Below are 20,023 nucleotides of genomic sequence, written 5' to 3'. Positions count from 1 at the left end.
GTCATAATCTTACATTTTTACCATATGGATCTGTAAGAACTTATTCTGCTTGTTCACCATACACTTATTATCTTATTTAATTTATGCATGTTTTCGAATAAATAGTGGACTTTATTTTGCTATTTCGAAATAATTTATATTCTCTTACACAATTAGTGATAGATTGATGAAATTTTGAAATGTGCGTCCACTACGTTGAAATAGTTCTGAATATTTCATCTTTTATTTTTTATTTTTTTTTGGTGCAAATGAGCTACAAGGGTGGGGATGAGAATCGATCCCAGATCATCTGGAACCGGGATGGAAGCTCTAACCAACTGAGCTATCCATCACTCTCATTCATCTTTTATTTTGGTGTGCATTCTACCTAACTTGTTAATCATATCCTATAAGGCACATCCGGTTTATACGCTAAAATTTATCCTCCGATAATATTGATCGAAAATGATAAAGGTTACATGCGACCTTTAAGCCGTGTCACAATGATAACATGACATGTTTATGTGTCATGATTTAAATTAGAAATTAAAATATTTAACTTATATAACCTATTATACATGTTTCAAAAAAAATGTAGAAAAATCTTAACATTCTAATTTGTTTTCATCTTTTTATCGACTATCTTATTTACATTTTTTCATAGTAAAATATTACATTGATAGTAAAAATATTCTGATGACGCACAACCTACGTGGTTCCTATATGTACCAATTAAACCCCGACATGTAAGATTCAGACAACTAAAGGTTGTCGTAACTTGCGACCTTTATCATCGCCCAATATAAATAGGTCCATCCTCATGCAATCTTGGTGACTAAGCTAGGTGAGAATTAGTGTTTAATTGGATGTTTTGATATGAAGTTATGTCAAATAGATTAGGATCGATCCAAGTCCTAAATGACCCATATATAAGATCCACGATTACGAGGACCTCCATATATCATATCTTTTTTTTTTTGAAGGTAAAAATTAGTTCATTAATAAAATAGTCATACGACATCTACAATAGAAATCAAAACTAACAAATACAAAACAATTTGGATCAAACATAATTCTAATCCGACAATACCACGATCGTTGTAGGTGAGATCTGACAATGATGAATACCCTCTTTCACATCGCTGTTTGATACAGCCTTCAACGAGGGGGTCTTTCGATCTATTGTAGCTTTGGTATTGAATTAAATCTGATTCAATTGATTGTAGACGTGAGAATGACATCCGTTGTAACTCCGCACAAATCTTCATCAATAAATCAACTTTTCCTGCGAAATTAAAAACATGGCCCCAAACTCTCATAAGGAGAGAGATAAAACCCAATAAATGGGTACAGATAACCCAATAAATGGGTAAAAAAGCTCCCCAATAGAGAGAGAATGAAGTTTTTATTCCGAACATGAAATCAAAAGCTATGAAAAACAAGAAAAATGGGGCTTACCATCAACCTAATGGTTGGTGGTAGCCCCTAGAAAATTAGGGTTTTGAAAGAGAAAGAGAGCAAGGAGAATATTTGGGTTCAGTGGATTCACTCAGTTTACTTGAAAGGTAAATCCTGGTGGGACTACTCCCCTAAGAGTGATGATAGTTGGTACTGGAGGGCCATCTGCCAGATCAAGGATTTGATGAAACAACATATTATTGAAAACCAGTTGATGGCTATCAGCAAGTACTCCATAAAGAAAGCTTATTTGAAGTTGATGGGTCCTGCTCCAGTTCAATACTGGACTACTGCTGTATGGGGAGACTATCTGGCTTGCATTGCTAGGTAGATTGAACACCAAAGACAGGTTAATGAAGATTGGTGTTACAACTGACAATACCTGTCTGTTGTGTGGCATTGCAGTTGAGGATCACATGCATCTTTTCAGTGGTTGTCCTTTCAGTGAGAGATGTTGGCATCAGATTGGTTCATGGTTGGGCATCAGGTGCACCAGGAATCTACCAGAACTGGTTAACTGGTTGCATAAAAAATCAGTTACTAAATTCAGAAAAGAGGTCATATATGCTGCTGTCATGTGTACAGTTTACCATATTTGGAAGGAAAGGAACAATGCTCTGTGGAATGGCCAAGTATGCAGAGTAAATAAGGTTTGCAACAACATTAAACACCATGTACAGTGTAGAGTTTCAGCAATTTTGCCTAGAAACATAAGTCATAAAGATCATACTTGGTATACTTCCCTTATAGAGGGATAATTTTGCTGTTTTGGCCTTTGTTGGGCCTGTTTTGAATCTTTTTCAGTGGGCCTGTCCACTTGAGAAGTTAGGTTGTAAAGTTGTTTGTTGATATATATATATATACCACTCTACTTGCTTAGTAAAAAAAAAAAAAAAAAAAAAAGAAGAAGAGAGAAAAGGGAGAGAAAAAAGAGTTCTATATATCATACTCATGTCAAAGTAATTTAGGCTTTTTCAATCTCTATCATTGGGGTTGGAAGATATTCGAGTTTTAGAATCTTCTCATAATCAATTTTATTGTAAATGTTATGGATCGTTTCGTACCGTACATGTCGCGGTCTGTTCCTATGTTTGAGGAGCGGTTATGGCTGAGTCATGGAAGACTTGTTGGGCAAGGTCAAAGAGGTTAGCAAAGATCAAGCAAACGGTTGGAGGAGATCAAGGAATCAGTTGAGCAATTCAAGGAGCACTACTAGCACAACTCCCTCAACAAATGCCGCACCAAAGTCCTATATAAAGACCAACCTTCTACGATAATTGGGCACTTCCTATTTCGGATCTCATCATATTACCTCATTCTCATATGCCAACATCTCTGACATTACAAAGGCTACGCCATATACACCGATGATAAATACTTATTACCAATTACCTTTCCGGGCAATCCCTAACCCATTATTCTTCGTGTAAATATCTTCTCACATTTATGCTTCATTATTAGCTATGTCTACATATACGAAAATATACATTGTACATGTACACACGTACCTAGGCTATTTATGCCGACAACATAGTAGATTGGTGAACTCATTGCCACCCGCGGTTTTTATCCCTTTCGGGTTTTCCGCGTCACCATCTCTCGTCTCGTCTCTCTTTATTTTCTGTCATTTATCTCCCGTCATTTGCATACTTTATTTTATCTAGTCGTCTATGTCCCAACCAAAGGTCGTCTATACGAAATTTGGCATAAACAGTAAACAAGGTTTCAGTTTCCATTTACTTCTATGGAATTATAGTGCTACGTATTTTATTATTTAAAAACAATTTATGTTCAATCTTCTAGATAGACGGTAGTGATAGATTGGTGAAATTTTATAATATGCATCCAAAGCACGCATAACGTACGCTACATAGCCTATATTGATTTAATCTAAATATTTCATCTTTTAATTCATCGTGAATTGTATTTCCTGAACTTATCTTATCTGATCTTATCTGAACTTATTTGAACTTATGTGAAGTTATTTTTCCCGAAATAAGTGGAAATAAGATGAACAGAACATGGCCTAAATGTAATAAAGTGGGTAAAATGTGATAAAGTGTGCAAAAACATGACGAGTATACTAAAATATGTATAAAATAAAAGAGATAGTGTAAAAAAAGTGGATGGATGTAAGAAAATGTTATTAAAGTAAGAGAAAATGAGTGAAAATATGTAAATTTTGTGGGGTAAGACAGTTAAGATGGTACATTTTCATGTTTAAAGAATAGTATAAAACACAATGTAAAAATCATTATGAAACAGACTAAAACGAAAATTATAAATATCAATTTGAAATGGATGTATTAGATATTAGGGCCCTAAATATTAGGAGAATTGATAATCCTCAATTATAGCCTTAGCAATCTTTAGTTGAACAAAAAAATCTTTAGCTTTTCCTTTAAAAAAAATAAAATAAACTTTTGCTTTTGATATCTACGTTACATTGTGCAATCGGCATTATTAATAGAGGTGTCAAATCGGGTCACCGGATGGGTTGTGGTTTGACCCATGACAGTTCGGGTCTATTCGGTTCGGGTCAAGTTCGGGTTAAAAGTTTTCGGGATCAGATCGGGTTTGGGTCAGGTCTATTCAGTTCGGGTAAATTTCAGGTCAATTGTTGTCGGGTCCGGGTAAATTTCTGGACGGGTCAAGTTCGGTTCGGGTAAAAAACGAACCCGGTGATCCCGTGTCGGGTTGTAAACAGGTTTTGTCGGGTCAAACTAGGGCCGGGTAACTTTGGGTCGGGTAAACTTTGACTCAGGTCATTTCAGTTCGGGTCAATTCAGCACCAGTTCGATTTCGGTTCGGGTCATCTCAGTTAGGTCTCGGGTTAGATCGATTTCATTCTAGATCTTTTCAAGTCATTATCGATTAATGTTTTCATTCTATTTCTAATTAATCCAGTTATTAATCTACGTATTTACGAGTATTTTTAATTTACTAAACTACAACATCGTTATATCAATTAGAGTTTGTTTTAAGTTATAAGATGATTAATGATTATATAACGAGAACCATATGTAAACAGTAGATACACAATATATATAAATCTACAGTAGAATATAACTCTTTGAGTTGACACAAAATTCAACTTACTAAATAATAACAGTTCGGGTGGAGTTTAGGTCGGGTCAAATCGGTGTCGGTTATACAACAGTTCGGGTCAAATCAAATCGGGTCAAATCAGATATTTACCGGGTCAAATCGGTATCCGGTGAAGTTCGGTCGGGTCAAATCGGTGTCGGGTGGAGTTTGGGTGGAATCTAACCAGTGACAGGTGGAGATCGGGTCGGATCAAACTGGTTACGGGTGGAGTTCAGATCGGGTGAAACGGGTGTCGGGTAAAGTCAAATCGGTTACAGAACGGGTTTCGGTCTTGAAATTTCCGGGTCAAACCAGTTCGGTTAGAGTTCGAAACATATGGTTTTTCGGAGTCGGGTCAACTTCTGACACCTCTAATTATTAATGATCTAATGATTCAGTGCAAGAACAGGGTAGGTTCTCTTCTCACAACTCCGATCCAACCATGGAGATAACAAGAAACTTGAGGGCTTTGTTGACCCCAAACATTAATGATGGAGAGCCTCCTTCAAGATATGGATTAACAACGATGACAAACAATATCATCACCAAGAAACTAACAAAAGAAACCACAAGGGCACTAAGTCCATCAAATAACCTCCTAAGGAAACCCCAGCAACAACAACCTTAAGATTATAACCACACTGGTTTGCCTCCCCCGCATAAGAGAGGGTCGACACCCTGCCTAAAAAGACGAAGCAAGGCATATATAACCTCTTCCTGCAAACACCATAAAACCAGCAAAATCCCTTGAGACGCCCAAACCCACGTAACACCAATCCCCCAAATTAACATACGCATCCAGAATACACCAAGCCAGCAGAACAGACAATTATTACGAAGAAAGAAAATCCTACTTAAGAAACCCCAAAGCATCAACCAATCTATAGACCCAACAAACGCCTCAAAAAAGAGATGATCAACCAAAAGGGAAAATAAACAAAGAGAAAATGTACCAATCAAACTTGGAAGGAACTTGAACGATGACAGAGAAGCGAAGGAACCACCCTAGCGGCGACAAAAACCACGGAAACATCGGTGGGTGATAGCACATATGCCAACAAAAACCTACCACACTTCCTCAATCGATTAGAAACTCCAAAACTTGTTGATCGAAGAACACAACAAGAACTATGAAGATAAAACTTAAAAAAAAATACTTAAATCAACTGAAAAAGAGCAATTATACAACCAAACATACACCCCTCGTCGGTGATGGAAATCTGGTGATCAAATGGACTCGACTGATAGAATATACTCCCTCCGTCACTTAATACTCGCTTCGATTTCCTTATAAAGTCATCCCTTAGTACTCGCCCCATTACTATAAATAGTATACTTACTAATATTATATCATTTCTCTCACTTGACCATGGTCCACATATATTCTTACTTTCTTAAAAAGCATTAAAAAAATTCAATCCACCCCCACCCCCTTTATTTGACACTTTTTCCACTAACTATATTTAAAAAAAAAAAAAAATACCCCACTATCAACTACAACCTAATAAATTAATACTCTGTAAGTCAATTAAATTTCATAAAACTTTGTGCCGGTCAAACTAGGACGAGTATTAAGGGACGGAGGGAGTATGGTAATATTCTTTCCTATATTCTGTAAAGAAAGACTTTGTGTAATTATGTAAATTAGAATTCTCATAGAATTAGGGTTGTATACCTATAAATATTGATTAACAAGAATATACCAAATCAGGGAGAATTACACTATTCTACGTGGTATCACAGCCTAAGGAAAATTCCTGATTATTTTTTCATGATCTCGTTCCTATGTTCAGTCGTGCGCCGTACTCCCTTCTCCCGCATCTATGGTGCAACCCACCAAGTCCTTGTCCACCTCCGACGATGTCACTCCTCCCCCCTCCTCCTCCTCCTCCCTCTTTTCACCCTGCCTTTGCCGTCAACAACATCAAGAATCCCATACACACTGTTCTTGATCAAGAAACTTGTCACTATGCGGCTTGGGTTGAATACTTCTAGATTCACGTATGTGCATTCAACGTCGTCGATCACATTGACATCTTCGTTCCCCGCCCTCATGATGTTGATGAACTCACATGGAAAATGTTAGACGTCATTGTTAAGTTATGGATATATGGCACAATCTCTCAAGACCTTGCCCATACGATCATGAAACCCGTAACCACGACTCACGAATTATGGAAGCGCCCGGAGGAACTGTTTCACGAAAACAAAACCACTAGAGCACTGTACTTGGAGGATCAGTTTACGAACACTCGACTCACGGATTTTTCTAACATCACAGATTATTGTCAACAAATCAAACTCCTTGTCGATTAGTTAGTCGACATCAATCACCCGATCACAGAAGAACGGATGGTTTTGCAGATGGTTAAGGGGCTAACCAAGGGTGAGTACGACACTATCGCCACCATGATTCAACAATCAAAGCCATTTCCAAGTTTTTCTAGGGCTCGTTCTTCCCTTCAATTGGAATATTGGCGTCGCGCAAGCCATGACTATCACAACGACACCGCACTTGTTGTTCCTCACTCCATCCCATCCGGAGGTGGCTCACCGCCAAAGACCCACCAGCATCACAACCCTGGTGGCGCCGTCGACAACCGCGGTGTCAGTTCTGACCGTGGACGTGGATATGGTCGTGGTGGAAAAGGCAAGGGGAGAGAGGGGTTGGTGTGGAAATTAACAACCACAACCAACAAATCTCCAACAACACCTCTCAACATGCCCAATGGCAGCCCCAATGGCAACAACAAGCTTTCTGGCCTAGACCAACACACTAGTGGCCTCAACAATAGTATTGGGCCACTGCACCTATCCCCTACCCCTCTGCACGTACTCCAGTCCAAAACAGACCCACTGGTGGCCTTCTTGGGTCTGGTCTGCGAAGCCCAAATCCGTAACAAGCATACTCAGTGCAAGCCTATGAATACGGGAAACTTATGCCTTTCACTGATCTCGGATCCCTTTTCAACTCCATGACACTGCAACAACCAGATGATTTATATAAATTCATACTCCGTAACACTAAAAATAAAATCTCATGAACCAAAAGAAAATACAAATACAAAAGTTACATCATCATATAGATATTTGTTCTTGGATTTATAGTTTTTTTCATTAGTATGTCATCCTCTCGGTAATTCATTTAGTCAATAATTATTTTTAGAACCACTTGAATAAATAATAGATTCGAAGGATTATTTATCCAAGGAAACATTAAATGAAGAAACACTCTTTAAACTAACCAATCTTGTTTAGTAAAAAAAATATTGTTCATAGATCCGTTTATTAATTCTCATTTTTGTGAAATTTCAAACTATTCTTATTGAAATTACAAATAATATTAACAAGGAGTACTCTGTGGTAGGGATAATTCATGGGTTATGATGCCCCATAGGAGGCGTTATATCCTAAGACGAACACAAGTGATAATATACGTAATTTCACTTGACTCAATTTTATGACATTACAATAAATATAGTAAACAAGGGGTAAGTAAGGGGTCAAACTCTCGGGAATCAAGCGTTTTCTATATATATACTAGCTACAAACATTCAACTACTAGCACACCTTACTTCATATAAACAATCATTGGTTTTGGGTTTTTTCCACAACTTGTCACCAATTGCATGAACGATATAATCTATGCTAAAGGATATGACTAGGGAAGAAGGATTCCTCTTAATGTATCTATGGAAAATGAAAGCCTCTCCTACTCACTTATACATGAATACGAGATGATTTACTTGCTAATCTAGGGGCAATTGCGCACTAACACTAACAATTCTCACTCGATGGTCACAGTGTAGTTCAAGGAATCTAGAGTTGTGTTTTCGATTTCCTAAATAGGGTCTGATCGTCAACCAAGAAACAAAAGTAAATAGAAATGAGGCTCAACACATACTATATCCGCTCTCCTAAGGTCAAAACAAAGAACATTTCTTTTCCAGGTCAAAAGGGAGTATTTACGGTGTCAACGGCTCCGTACTCCATGTCTATATAAGAGAACGACTATAGTCTACATATCACACTTTTCCTTCGATTTGGAGCAAGAAAATAAACAAGTAAGATCAACCTAAGTCCAACTAACATATATGCTCATACACCCATGTCAAGCAACAACTTAACATTACACCAACTAGAAAAGGATAGCATACATCAAGATTACAGATAACTTAACGAAGAAAGAGTTTCATGCTATAATACTACTAGGGGTCACGCAACCCCTAACCTAAGTAACTACTAACACATGTCACACAATAGAACTTACAGCTAAAAGATCTAAGCAAAATAAGCATGAAAACTAGAGCTTTCAATTCTCAACCCGAACCGTTGAACCCGCTAGGTTAATCCGATCTTTAACAACTCAAATCGTTAATAACCCGTGAGCTGGAACCCGAATCCCGATCCGATCTGATAATATTCAATCCAAACCCGAACCGTCTTGAAATTATTAACCCGATTAAGACCCGAAACTCGATAACAAACTGTCATGCGGCAAACTGAACCGTTTCTACCCGAATCGAGTGGACCAGAAAATCGTTAATGACGCGATTGGTTTCAATCCCAACTGTTTCAACCCAGGAAAAACCCGTTTAATCCGGAACGTTTATAACCCCGACCATTTACAACACAAACTGTTTCAACCCGGACCGTTTACTACCCCAATCCCGAACCATTTACAACCCGTAACCCGTTTACAACCCGTTTAATCCAAACCGTTTATATATAACTCGTTTCCACCGAACTATTTACAACTCTAACACATTTTATTTGATCTAATTTAAAAGTTGTACTATATACTATAACGTTTTTATAAATTAATGTCAAGATAAGAAAGATAATAAATTATTAATTTGGCTAATAGTTTACATCAAAAAATAATAAGCTATAAATCTCTAATAACTGACACGGTGAGGATGTTTTCACAACGGATCTGTGATCGAGTCGCTCTTTTAGGTAGAAAAACCAACATTTGTAGTCTTATTATAAGTTATAACCAATGAACTAATCGAAAAACTACGTTGTTTTAACTGAATCGACTTAATTCATTAACAATTGAACTTGTTTGTCAGGTTTCGTTGTTGAAGATGTTAGTCTCGTTGCTATTAATTTAAACCAATATATGAATATATGATAAACTTGTATTTACAAACTTTACAAATTCATTATGTATTAGTTCATTATTATCGATTATTAATTATTACGTTATTAGTTATTAATTCATCTAGAAATGTTTCATGAATACAAAGTGATAAATTCTATTAGTCATTAGTTTATCGTTATCTATGATAAAACTAAGTCATATATATACTATATACTCACTAACTCTACTGGTTTTAAATTTTTAACACTTTTAAAATTTAGTTGTCTCCCTTGTCTTCTAATTCAAACATCCGTATTATAATATAAACGTATTTAAAAATGTGATTTTAGTAATAACCCAATATTGTTTATAATATTTGTATCCGAATTAATTCGACCTGACATGAACCCGACCCGATAAGAACCAGACCCAATATGAACCGGACCCGATATGATATGAACGTGTTACAACCTAGCTAAACCCGTTTACACCCCCGACATGTCCCAAATCGAACCGAACTGACCCGACCCGACTATAATCCGACCCGACATGAATCGACCCGATATAATTAACCCGACAAAATCGGTTACAACCGACCCAATCTATCCCGACCCGATTTGACCCTGACCCGATATGAACCCGTGTCAACCAACCCGAACCGAACCAAACCTTTAATTTTTCAACCCTACCCGATAGCCAGATGAACCCGTTTGAACCCGAATCGATGACCCGGACTCGAACCCGACCCGTTTGTCCGAATGGACACCTCTAAAGTGAAAATTGAATCTCTATTCTATAAGGGAACACCTGAGTTTATTTTAGTAAATACACTTTTGATGTCCCCTTATAGAAAAGACTAACATGCCCCTACTAACCATAAATTATATTATATATAACTATTAAATACAATAAAAAGGAAAAAAGAAAAAAAATCATTCAATAGCCATAATAAATAACGTCATAAGGAGAAAAAGTTAGAAATAAATAAGAAAAACCACACAAAAAAAAAAAAATATTCACAGTAAAGGTTACATAGGCCCAACCACAAATTACGCCACTAATGAAACAACAAGTAACAACTGACAAAACTCAAAATTTAAAAAGGATTTTTTTTTTACCAAATACTTAATCTATTCTAATATTTTAAAACACAATGTTTGCATGTAATGATGCCACGTGTCATATCTTTTATATTATTTTATTTTATTGTTAAATCATCATTATATTCATCCTTTCCAATTCTCCTCCTTAATTACTTAGATATTCATTTTATTTCAAAAACACTTTTATTTATTTCACATTCTAAATTTAATTTCATTATACTCCAAATGTATCACATTTTATTTTTTCAAAATTTGCGTATCCTACTTTATATGACATATATGATGTACCCGAATTTTTGAATTAAGAAACTCGTGCATCGCACGGGGTAAAAACTAGTTACAACTAATTAACCCACCAAAATCAGGGCTATACATTAAAAAAGGAATTGTTTTACCAAATACTTAATTACAGCAAAGTAACCCACCATAATAAAACAAAAAAAATAAAAAAAAGTCAAAAAATCAATCAATTACCCCTTAATTTTCAAATGGTGGAACGACGCTCAAAGTTGCAGTCCAAATCTACTCAACAGCATATTTCTCTACTCGCCCTACGGTATTTATTTAAATTAAAAGAAATTTCTACGTTTATGCAGCTTAGGACGCAATCGAGTCAAAGAAAATGTACTCTCAAATCTTCAAAAATAAAGCTTTTTCATGGGTGCTAGTGTGCTACCTCCATCAATTGAAGATTTAAATTCAGAATAATCCTACAATGTTAGTTATGTGTTGCAAATCAATTGAGCAGAAAACATGTGATTAGCCAAGTACTATGCGATAAAAAGGGAAAAAAAAAGTGACACGCTATTTATATTTTAATTTTCTTTACTTTAGTACTACAATTTAGATTTTTCGTCATACAATATGTGTGTTACGGAGTACATTGTTTCACTATGTAAATTCTTTTAACTAGAGGTTATATCTAATTTTACTTCATATATATGAACTTTTTGAACAATTTTTCTAGCATATTATTTATTGCGATTAATTGTCAAAACGCAATTTTCAATTTTTATATAATCTCGCACTTATAGCGTGCATACTCTCTCAGTATTTTAAGAAGAGATACACTTCGAACGGCACACGGTTTTAGGATAGTGAGTTGAATTTATTACAATAAGATGAAAGTGGGATAGTGAGCGAATTATTTATTATAGTAAAAAGATGATGTGAGTATAGGGATCACAAGAAAGACAGAAATATTAATATAATTGGAAGTGGGGACCAAAACATGTCAAAAAAGAAAAGTGTCTCTTTTTAAAATCTAAAGGTTTTGCACACATAAGGTGTAAAATAAATTTATTGTACACCAAGATAACTTTTATGCAGTTTTTGTAACTTTAACTTATTTTTTTTATAACTTTTATATTATAAGAAAAAGTTGAAAAATAAACATTTTAAAAGATTAAATGATATTTTTATACGTTATTAGTGATTTTGAAGAATTTCTTTTTATTAAAATGAAATTTTTTATCACTAAAATAGTTAATTTTTACATATATAAAGTAACTTTTAAGCATTTTGAGTCAACTTTTGTAAATATCGACACCACATGTAAATAAAAAAAAAAATTGTTTTCAGATACGACCGTGTAAGGAAAGTGTATCAATTTAAAAATAAGGAGGGGCTGTAAGACTGGTTGGAAATGGTTGAACGAGGATGGAGCGAAATCCTAGTTTTTTTTTTTTTGTTGCTAATGAGGGGCTAACCCCAACAGAAAATAGGAATAAAGCTAAGAAGTAGGAACTATTCGTGGCCAAGCCACTCCAACTAAGTCTTCATGAAGAATCTTCCCAAGCTCCAATGGTGGAACTTGAATCATTTCAAACTTTGAAGTTTGTTGCACTCCAACATTTGCTAACCAATCTGCCGCCCTATTGCCTTTTCGATATACATGAAAGATGGATACCTCCCAATCGTTGTTTTTAATCATATTACGACAACTATGAATCACATGAACACAATCCCCTCCATATGGTTCATCGTTGCTTATTGCGGACACTGCAGCCACATTATCCATTTGTATCATGATTTTCTTCACTCCCATTCTTATGGCAAGATCAAGTCCAATCTCAAGAGCTTTAATTTCAGCTCTAAAGGCTGTACACGACCCAAAGTTAGCAGAAAAAGCATATTGTAGGACCCCAGAATGGTCCCGTATTATGCCTCCTCCACCTGCTAGTCCGGGATTCCCACGCGATGCTCCATCTGTATTCAAAGCTAGCCATCCTTGTGCAGGGAATTTCTAGCTAATCATAATCTCTTGTCTAGTCTGTAAAGAAGCATTGGGAGCAAGGACATCATTCCTAAGCGTTCGCCATGTTTCTTCAAACCGAGTAAGTAGGAAGCTTCCCACATTCACGGGTATGTCCCTACTTCTTCCAAACACTACATAGTTTCTCCAATTCCATATCCACCATAATGTAATTGCAAAGTAAGTTGGCCAAATTTCCTTATCTTTACCTCTTTGTGGTGAATACGTGAGGTTGTTATATAGCCATTGTTGTAGACCACTCGTACGGAAATTTGGTGCATTGGCAGGACCTCCAACAATACTCCAGACCTCTTTAGCTTCAGGACAGTCTCTGAGAATGTGGAGTGTGGTCTCTTCTGCCTTCCCACACCGTGGACAAGTTGGGTCAAGGGTGAGATTTCTTATCACCCGGTTAACATTCCCCAACAATCTATTGTGCATTGCTAACCACATGAAGACTTTGATACGTTGTTGGACACGAGTCTTCCATACTGCTTCCCATTTTTTATCCATGGATTCAATATCATCTCTTCTAATAAGTGTCATGGCAGACTTAATTGTAAAGGATCCCCTTGATGAGCCTCCCCAGTAAATCAAGTCACCCATAGTTGGGTCATCTTTAAGCTCATAAGCATCAATTTCTTTAAGCACTTCGGGAGGGAGTAGTTCTTCCAACGTAGTCCACTTCCATGAGCAAAATTCCTTAACCCACATTTCCTCAACTGTTGCCCCATCAATCTCTAATGGAATTGCTCTTATAGCATATTCACGAAGGGTTTTATTGGATACCCAACAATGGTCCCAAAATAGAGTTTTACTTCCATTCCCTACCGCCATTCTTGAACCTTTGCAAATAGTAGTCGCATTTTCCGTAATACCTTTCCATACATTTGACATATTTTGTTTTGACTCAAACATGTCAATATCGCACCTCCCTTTGCAATATTTGGCTCGGAGTACTCTAGACCATAATGCATTAGGCTCCGTTAGTACTCTCCAACCCAATTTTGTAAGGAAAGCTGAGTTAGCTTGCCTAGCCGATCTTATACCAATGCCTCCTTGGTTTCTTGGTTGCTGTAGCTTGTCCCAAGAAATAAGGTGAATTTTTCGTTTCTCCTCTGTACTGCCCCAAATAAAATCCCTCGACCGTTTGTCTATATCATCACAAACTGTCCTAGAAATTTTGGCCGTTTGCATTGCATATGTCGCCATTGTTGAAATTGTAGACTTGGCTAAGGTAATTCTACCTGCTAGAGACAGATACTTAGACTTCCTAGTCGAAATGAGAGTTTAACACTTTAACCCCTGCATTAGTATTTAGTAGGGTTGCGTTATATAACCGCAAGGATTCAAATTTGCAGAAAGTGAATCCGATAAGCCCGAGGTAGCCTCCCGCTTCCGCTAGATTAAGGTATCATCTTCTTCTTTTGGAATCCTTCAAAACCCAACATTTACATCTTATTTTTGCTAATTACTCCGTATCAAATAAAATCTGCAACAATTTTAATTTTTGAATTTCCTTTTGGTGACAGAATGCTCAAATACTTAAATTTTTGTATTTCAATATTAACAATTGATTGACATGTTAATTGAATGTTTTTTTTTTGTCGATGTTGCTGCTGCTGTGACTATAATTGCCTAACTTGTGATTTCTGGTTCATTTTAGACAATTGATTCACACTATTTGGTTGCTTTTAAATTCAATTAATTATTGGAATGTTTGAATTTGTGTTTCTAGCAATCTGTTGAGCATGTTTGTTCTTATTTGGATTTTATAGCTTAGTCGGATACATGGCCAGTTGGTGTTCATTACCCGTCGATATCCTTGGAGAAATATTATTGAAACTAGATTCTGCCCATGATTTAATCTGCTTTTCTGCAGTTTGTAGTCCATGGTATTCTGTGTTTTCTATGTTTAAGACGAAGTGGGTTAGTAGAATGCCATTGTTGATGCTACCCGAGAACACGAAAGATAACCCTAATTTCTTTAGGAAACTATTTTGTCCAAATAACCAAAAATGTTACCAATTGAAGCTACCTCAAACTTTTGGAGCTTGATGTTGGGGTTCCTCATGTGGTACTCTTGATCTCAACCTAGATTTATATATGTTTAATCCGCTAACCGGAGTACGGATTCGCCTACCTCCACATCCAACCATGCCAACCAAACATGAAGATAAAGACGACCCTCATTTTTTACGATTTCGTTTGTTGGATAAGGTGATTGTTTATGAAGCTGATAATGACTACAATTCTATTGTGATAGCAACACCCTGTAATTTATTGGATTATGTAGCTTATGCAAAGCCTGGTGACCAAGCATGGACTACACTTGTTAGTTCTCCAAATTTAATAGGATTAGTAGAAGATGTTGTGCGTTGGGGTTCAAAAATGTTGTTCTTGTATGTGAGAGGAGTTGTGGGATATTGTGACATTAGTGCAATTCAAAACTCAGAGCCTACAACGATAATGGAATATCTACCTTCACCCTATGCTTTGATGAATCATGTAAAACGACATTGTTTTTACTTGTTGGAGTCATTTGGTGATCTTCTAATGGTCTTCCGATGCAAAAAGGAAGTTCTTTATGAAAATCGTAGACATAATCAAGATATTTTTTATCTAACAACACATTTTAAGGTATACAAACTCAACTTAAGCACCAGAAACTGGAAGGAAGTGAATGAGTTGGGTAGTGTTGCATTATTTGTGGGGAATGATACTTCAATGTCTGTTTGTGCACCAGAGATTAGTAATTGCAAAAGTAATTCTATCTATTTTACCTATGACGAATGGGATTTCCGGGATGCGGCCACCCTTAAAGGAGGACATGATATGGGGCTTTTCAACATGACAAACAAGGAGTTGGAAACAGTTTATGATGGTGGTGATATAAGTTCTGATTTATCCACTGCTTTATGGTTTATGCCTAAGTTTTAGCTTATGCTTTTTTATTTGAATTGTATCATTTGACTGAATCATCCATAAGTTTACTGCATAACAGCATGTAGTGACTCATAGTCTGCAACTGGTATGCTATACCTTCTCTGTTTTGTGTCTACGGACCTACGGGGAAATGGTGTGGTTAGTCTTTGTGAGTTTGTGTTACCTGGTCTGGTATGGTTTTGCTACACTGGTTGTTTCAGATATATTTGCGCGTGTTTATCTTGCTAATTAATAGTCACCTCATACGTATATAAACACCAATGAGAAAACAGAGCTTTCGTCGAATAGGTCTTGTCAATTATCCTAGTATAGATGATTTGTGCACCAGTATGTTCAACCTTATTATAGTCGTACACTAAGTTATGTACAAAGTACACTACTAGGAACAAACTTTGGTGAGCCAAAGATTAATGTAGAAAATTGGATTTCCAATGTTATCTAGCTAATGCAAGGATTAGTCACACTGAATGGATTAGCAATACCGTAAAGTGACACATACACTCCTTTAGGACGAGTATCAGGGAGTTCTGATAGCGGTTCATCTGGATTCGTCAAAATCATTACCACCTTTCTCATAGTAGGTCTCAAGTTTGAATCCAAATGCAAGCATGCAAGAGCCACACGTAAAATCCTTATAGCTTCTTCATTGTCAAAAACCCCATCTAGCACAGGATCCACACACTCCACCAAAGTATCCTTTTCATGCATATCCCATGCATAGTCTACTAAGCAGGTTTCCCCTATGAGGTTGTTAACCGCCCTCTTTCCAGACACCACCTCCAACGCCACCACTCCGAAGCTATAGACATCCGACTCAGGTGTTGCCTTGCCTGTGTAAATCAACTCGGGGGCCATGTACCCTAGTGTTCCGGCGAGTATTGTGGTGACTCCTGCCGTGTTCTTAAGCAATCTAGCAAGCCCAAAATCACCTAGATGGGGATTGAATTCGGCGTCTAACATGATATTGCTAGGCTTAACATCTCTATGAACCACAGGGTCACCACATTCTTCATGAAGGTACAATAGTGCCGATGCCAAACCATTTAGTATTTTGCACCTGGTTTTCCAATCTAGGAAGTTTTGTCCTGTAAGATATTCATTAAGGCTCTTATTGGCCATGAAATCGTATATGAGAAGAAGATGTTCATTCTCATGACTCCAACCTTGGAGTTGCAATATATTCTTGTGTCTTAGGCGCCCAATGGTACATATTTCTGCCAAATATTCCCTCTCACCTGGTTAACACATGGGAAAATAGATTATTACTCCTCATCAAATCTACTTTTTATTGGATTTTTTAGGGTGTTTGGGAACTCTTTTTAGCTTGTTTGGTAATTTAAATGGAAAAGTGAGGAAAACGAAAAGTGTGAAAATCAACTAGTTATATTTTATCTGTTTTATTTTCCACACTTTTCCCTTCAAACGTAATGGAAAAACTGTGGAAATATGTGGAAAACAAAATCAAAGAAGTGAAAAATATGTGATATTTTAATTTCCACAGTTTTCTGTAATAATTAGCCAAACAAATTAAAAATTAAAAATTTCTACATATTTCTTTAGATTTCTTCAGATTTCCATAATTTTACTTTTCCTCACATTTCCATGTTAACTTGGTTCCCAAACACAATGTTAAACAAGCATTAAATCATCAAAAAAAAAAACAAGCACATTTATACATACCTTGTTCAGAAGTGGCTGAAATTTTCTTGACAGCAATAGTCTGAGGGGGATCCACAAAATGACCTTCATAAACACTCCCAAAACCACCACTTCCTAACAAATTATCCTGGCTGAAATTCTTAGTAGCTTTAGCAAGCTGCTTGTAAGTAAACATCCTAGGAGCCGAGGCAGCTGCAGTATACTGCCTCTCAAGATCTTCCATTCTCCTAATCCTCTCCCTTTCCTTAACCATTCGCTGTCGCATGGCAGGAACTGTAATCACTGCCAATAATGCTAATCCTCCTAAAACAGGTAAAACACTTGCAAAAATAATCATGCATTTTTTCCTGTTATCTGTCAAAGTTTTATCTGACAATATGGTGGAAGTGAACTCCCAATCAAGTAGTTGGTGAGTCTCAGCAAGGAGTCCAGTTGCTGCAGTAAAACCTATGTATACATTTCTTGGGACTTTCCTTGAGATTTTTATTGGGTAATTGAGGAAACTTTGTAGTGGTTTTCCTTCATAACCAACATATATTTGAAGCTCTTTTGTCCTCCCATTATATTCTATCTTGACATTGATTTGTTTTCCACTTTTTAGATCGATGTTGGATGAATTTAGGCTCTTTGTTGCTAGAGATTTCAATGCACTCAATGTATCAATTCCAATGTGATTGTCATCAGGATCCCACTCGTTCTTGTATGTGTCGAATTCGATTGCTAGTTGTTGGAAATCGGAGTTGCCTGAATCAAATTTTGAAAGTAAATGTTAAGATGAATCTAATAAGTTCGCCTCTTAATTTTAAATCTAATACAATTGAAGTTGGAAACTTTGACTTATAAAAATAAAACAGAACTTGTTTAACCAACACAAAAACAGAGAAGGTATAAATTTAAGATCCCTTTTAAAATTTTAGTTTGAGTTTTGCACTTTTGCTTATAGGAATTCTTAAATTGGTTCATGTTACCTTCATGATCGATTAGAGGTTGTAATTAACATGTCTATTTTACATTAGAGTATACCATTTGTACTCCTGAAGCCTCAATCTAAAGACTCTAGCATATCTGGTGTATCTTCAAGAAATATACAATTTTATTCAGTAAGGTCATGTTTGTTTCACCTTATTTTTAAGGAACTGAAATTACATACTTGTTGATGTGATTTTGACCAGCTCAATTTGAAATTATACTCATAGTTTAAATTTTTTTTTTTTTTTTTTACAAAATACACAAAGATTGTTAAACCAAGATCCCTAGGTCCCAGTTGAGATTTTTTCCATTCCCAAGGCTCGAACCCGAGACCTTGGTTAAGGAGCAAGAGACCCTTGACCACTCATGCCAACCTCAATTGGTATTCCTAGGTGATTATTAGTAGAACAAAAATCTATTATGAATTGGAAAATCTTAAGATTATACGTTTTTGGGAAAATAATTGACAAAAGAACAAATATAATATAAAAAAAAAAGTGTAAGACAAGTTGTAAACCTTTTAATAATGGATCCTGGAGACCAAGATAAGAGCCATGGCTGGATACAGGGGAAGGATCTGTAGCCATAACAAATGTCATTCCATCACCAGAAAGCTCGAACTGGTCAATATGAGGGTAAATTCTAAAAGAGAAGCTTGTACAGAATGAAGCTGGCCATACTTGAACAGGTTTATGGTACAATACTCTAGCAAAAGAATTATAATCCAATGATGACAAGTTTGACGATGTCGAATTCGCCAACGTCAAATTCAAGAACCCTTCTCCTGCAGTTGTTGCTCCCATGCACAAAAGGCCTCCCCCTGGTTTGCAGTTTGTAGTGTTGAAGGTTGGGAAGGAGAATATTACAGCACTCTTGTCAGTACCATGATCACATGAAGATGAAGATGAAGATGAAGAAGATGATGATGAGGTGACTATTTGTTGCAATTGGAATATAATGGTGGAAAATAGTAGGAATTGTTCAAGCTGTTTGTAAGATTTTGGCATTTTGTTTAGCTGTTTTTGTTGGGAGTTTGATTAGAGGGGTTATATTAGAAAACAAGAGTCTCAAAGCTAAGTGCCTGTAACAGTTGTATGAGTGCAAAGGTAGTGGGATCAAAGTTTTTTAACGGAAAAAAAAACAATTACTTTATTTCCTACACCTATAAAGTACTACAGTACGTACTTGTTAAATATAAAGATGCACTTATTCTTTTTTTTTTTTTTTAATGCATTGCACACCTGGTTCACCGGAGGAAGCTCCTCCGACTGCATTCGGATCCGATCCGGGTCGCATACCTTGTTTTTGGTGGGTGAGTCTCTCAACAAGAGTTTCTGCATACGACGAGACTCGAACCCGAGATCTCTCTTAAGCGGCATCAAGATGCACTTATTCGACATAAAAGAAAATGATATTTTTCATTGAGTTTGGAAACCAAGTTAATGTGGAAATGTGAGGAAAAGTAAAACTATTGAAATATAT

General features: G+C 36.4%; 3 protein-coding genes across 3 annotated transcripts; 2 read left to right on the top strand and 1 right to left on the bottom strand.

Annotated features, from left to right (window-relative positions):
• Positions 1 to 6,876: 6,876 nt before the first annotated feature.
• On the top strand, positions 6,877 to 7,503 carry LOC130465601 (uncharacterized). Its single transcript, XM_056834429.1, has one exon. It carries the CDS (start codon positions 6,877 to 6,879, stop codon positions 7,501 to 7,503), a length of 627 nt encoding a protein of 208 aa, XP_056690407.1.
• Positions 7,504 to 13,969: 6,466 nt separating this feature from the next.
• On the top strand, positions 13,970 to 17,577 carry LOC110786777 (F-box protein SKIP23-like). The gene is made up of 2 exons (XM_021991353.2): positions 13,970 to 14,204; positions 14,329 to 17,577. The coding sequence occupies exon 2, from the start codon at positions 15,074 to 15,076 to the stop codon at positions 15,905 to 15,907; it is 834 nt and encodes a 277-aa protein (XP_021847045.1). The 5' UTR covers positions 13,970 to 14,204; positions 14,329 to 15,073; the 3' UTR covers positions 15,908 to 17,577.
• LOC110786776 (L-type lectin-domain containing receptor kinase IX.1) lies at positions 16,244 to 19,726 on the bottom strand. Its single transcript, XM_021991352.2, has 3 exons — positions 19,059 to 19,726; positions 17,594 to 18,316; positions 16,244 to 17,148 (listed from the first exon to the last, which is right to left on the bottom strand). Exons 1-3 carry the CDS (start codon positions 19,546 to 19,548, stop codon positions 16,352 to 16,354), a joined length of 2,010 nt encoding a protein of 669 aa, XP_021847044.2. The 5' UTR covers positions 19,549 to 19,726; the 3' UTR covers positions 16,244 to 16,351.
• Between the last annotated feature and the right edge of the window lie 297 nt (positions 19,727 to 20,023).

This window comes from Spinacia oleracea, chromosome 1 (assembly GCF_020520425.1).
Source record: "Spinacia oleracea cultivar Varoflay chromosome 1, BTI_SOV_V1, whole genome shotgun sequence".
NCBI classification, from domain to species: Eukaryota; Viridiplantae; Streptophyta; class Magnoliopsida; order Caryophyllales; family Amaranthaceae; genus Spinacia; species Spinacia oleracea.
The sequence above is the reverse complement of the archived record's forward strand: the minus strand, read 5'-3'. Positions and strand labels throughout refer to the sequence as shown.

Coding starts and splice junctions, on each gene's coding strand:
- LOC130465601 (XM_056834429.1), top strand. CDS start 6,877: ATGGTTTTGCAGATGGTTAAGGGGCTAACCAAGGGTGAGTACGACACT.
- LOC110786777 (XM_021991353.2), top strand. CDS start 15,074: ATGTTTAATCCGCTAACCGGAGTACGGATTCGCCTACCTCCACATCCA.
- LOC110786776 (XM_021991352.2), bottom strand. CDS start 19,548: ATGCCAAAATCTTACAAACAGCTTGAACAATTCCTACTATTTTCCACC. Junction 18,317..19,058: donor CCAGGATCCATTATTAAAAG/GTTTACAACTTG, acceptor AATTTGATTCAG/GCAACTCCGATTTCCAACAA. Junction 17,149..17,593: donor TTCAGCCACTTCTGAACAAG/GTATGTATAAAT, acceptor TGTGTTAACCAG/GTGAGAGGGAATATTTGGCA.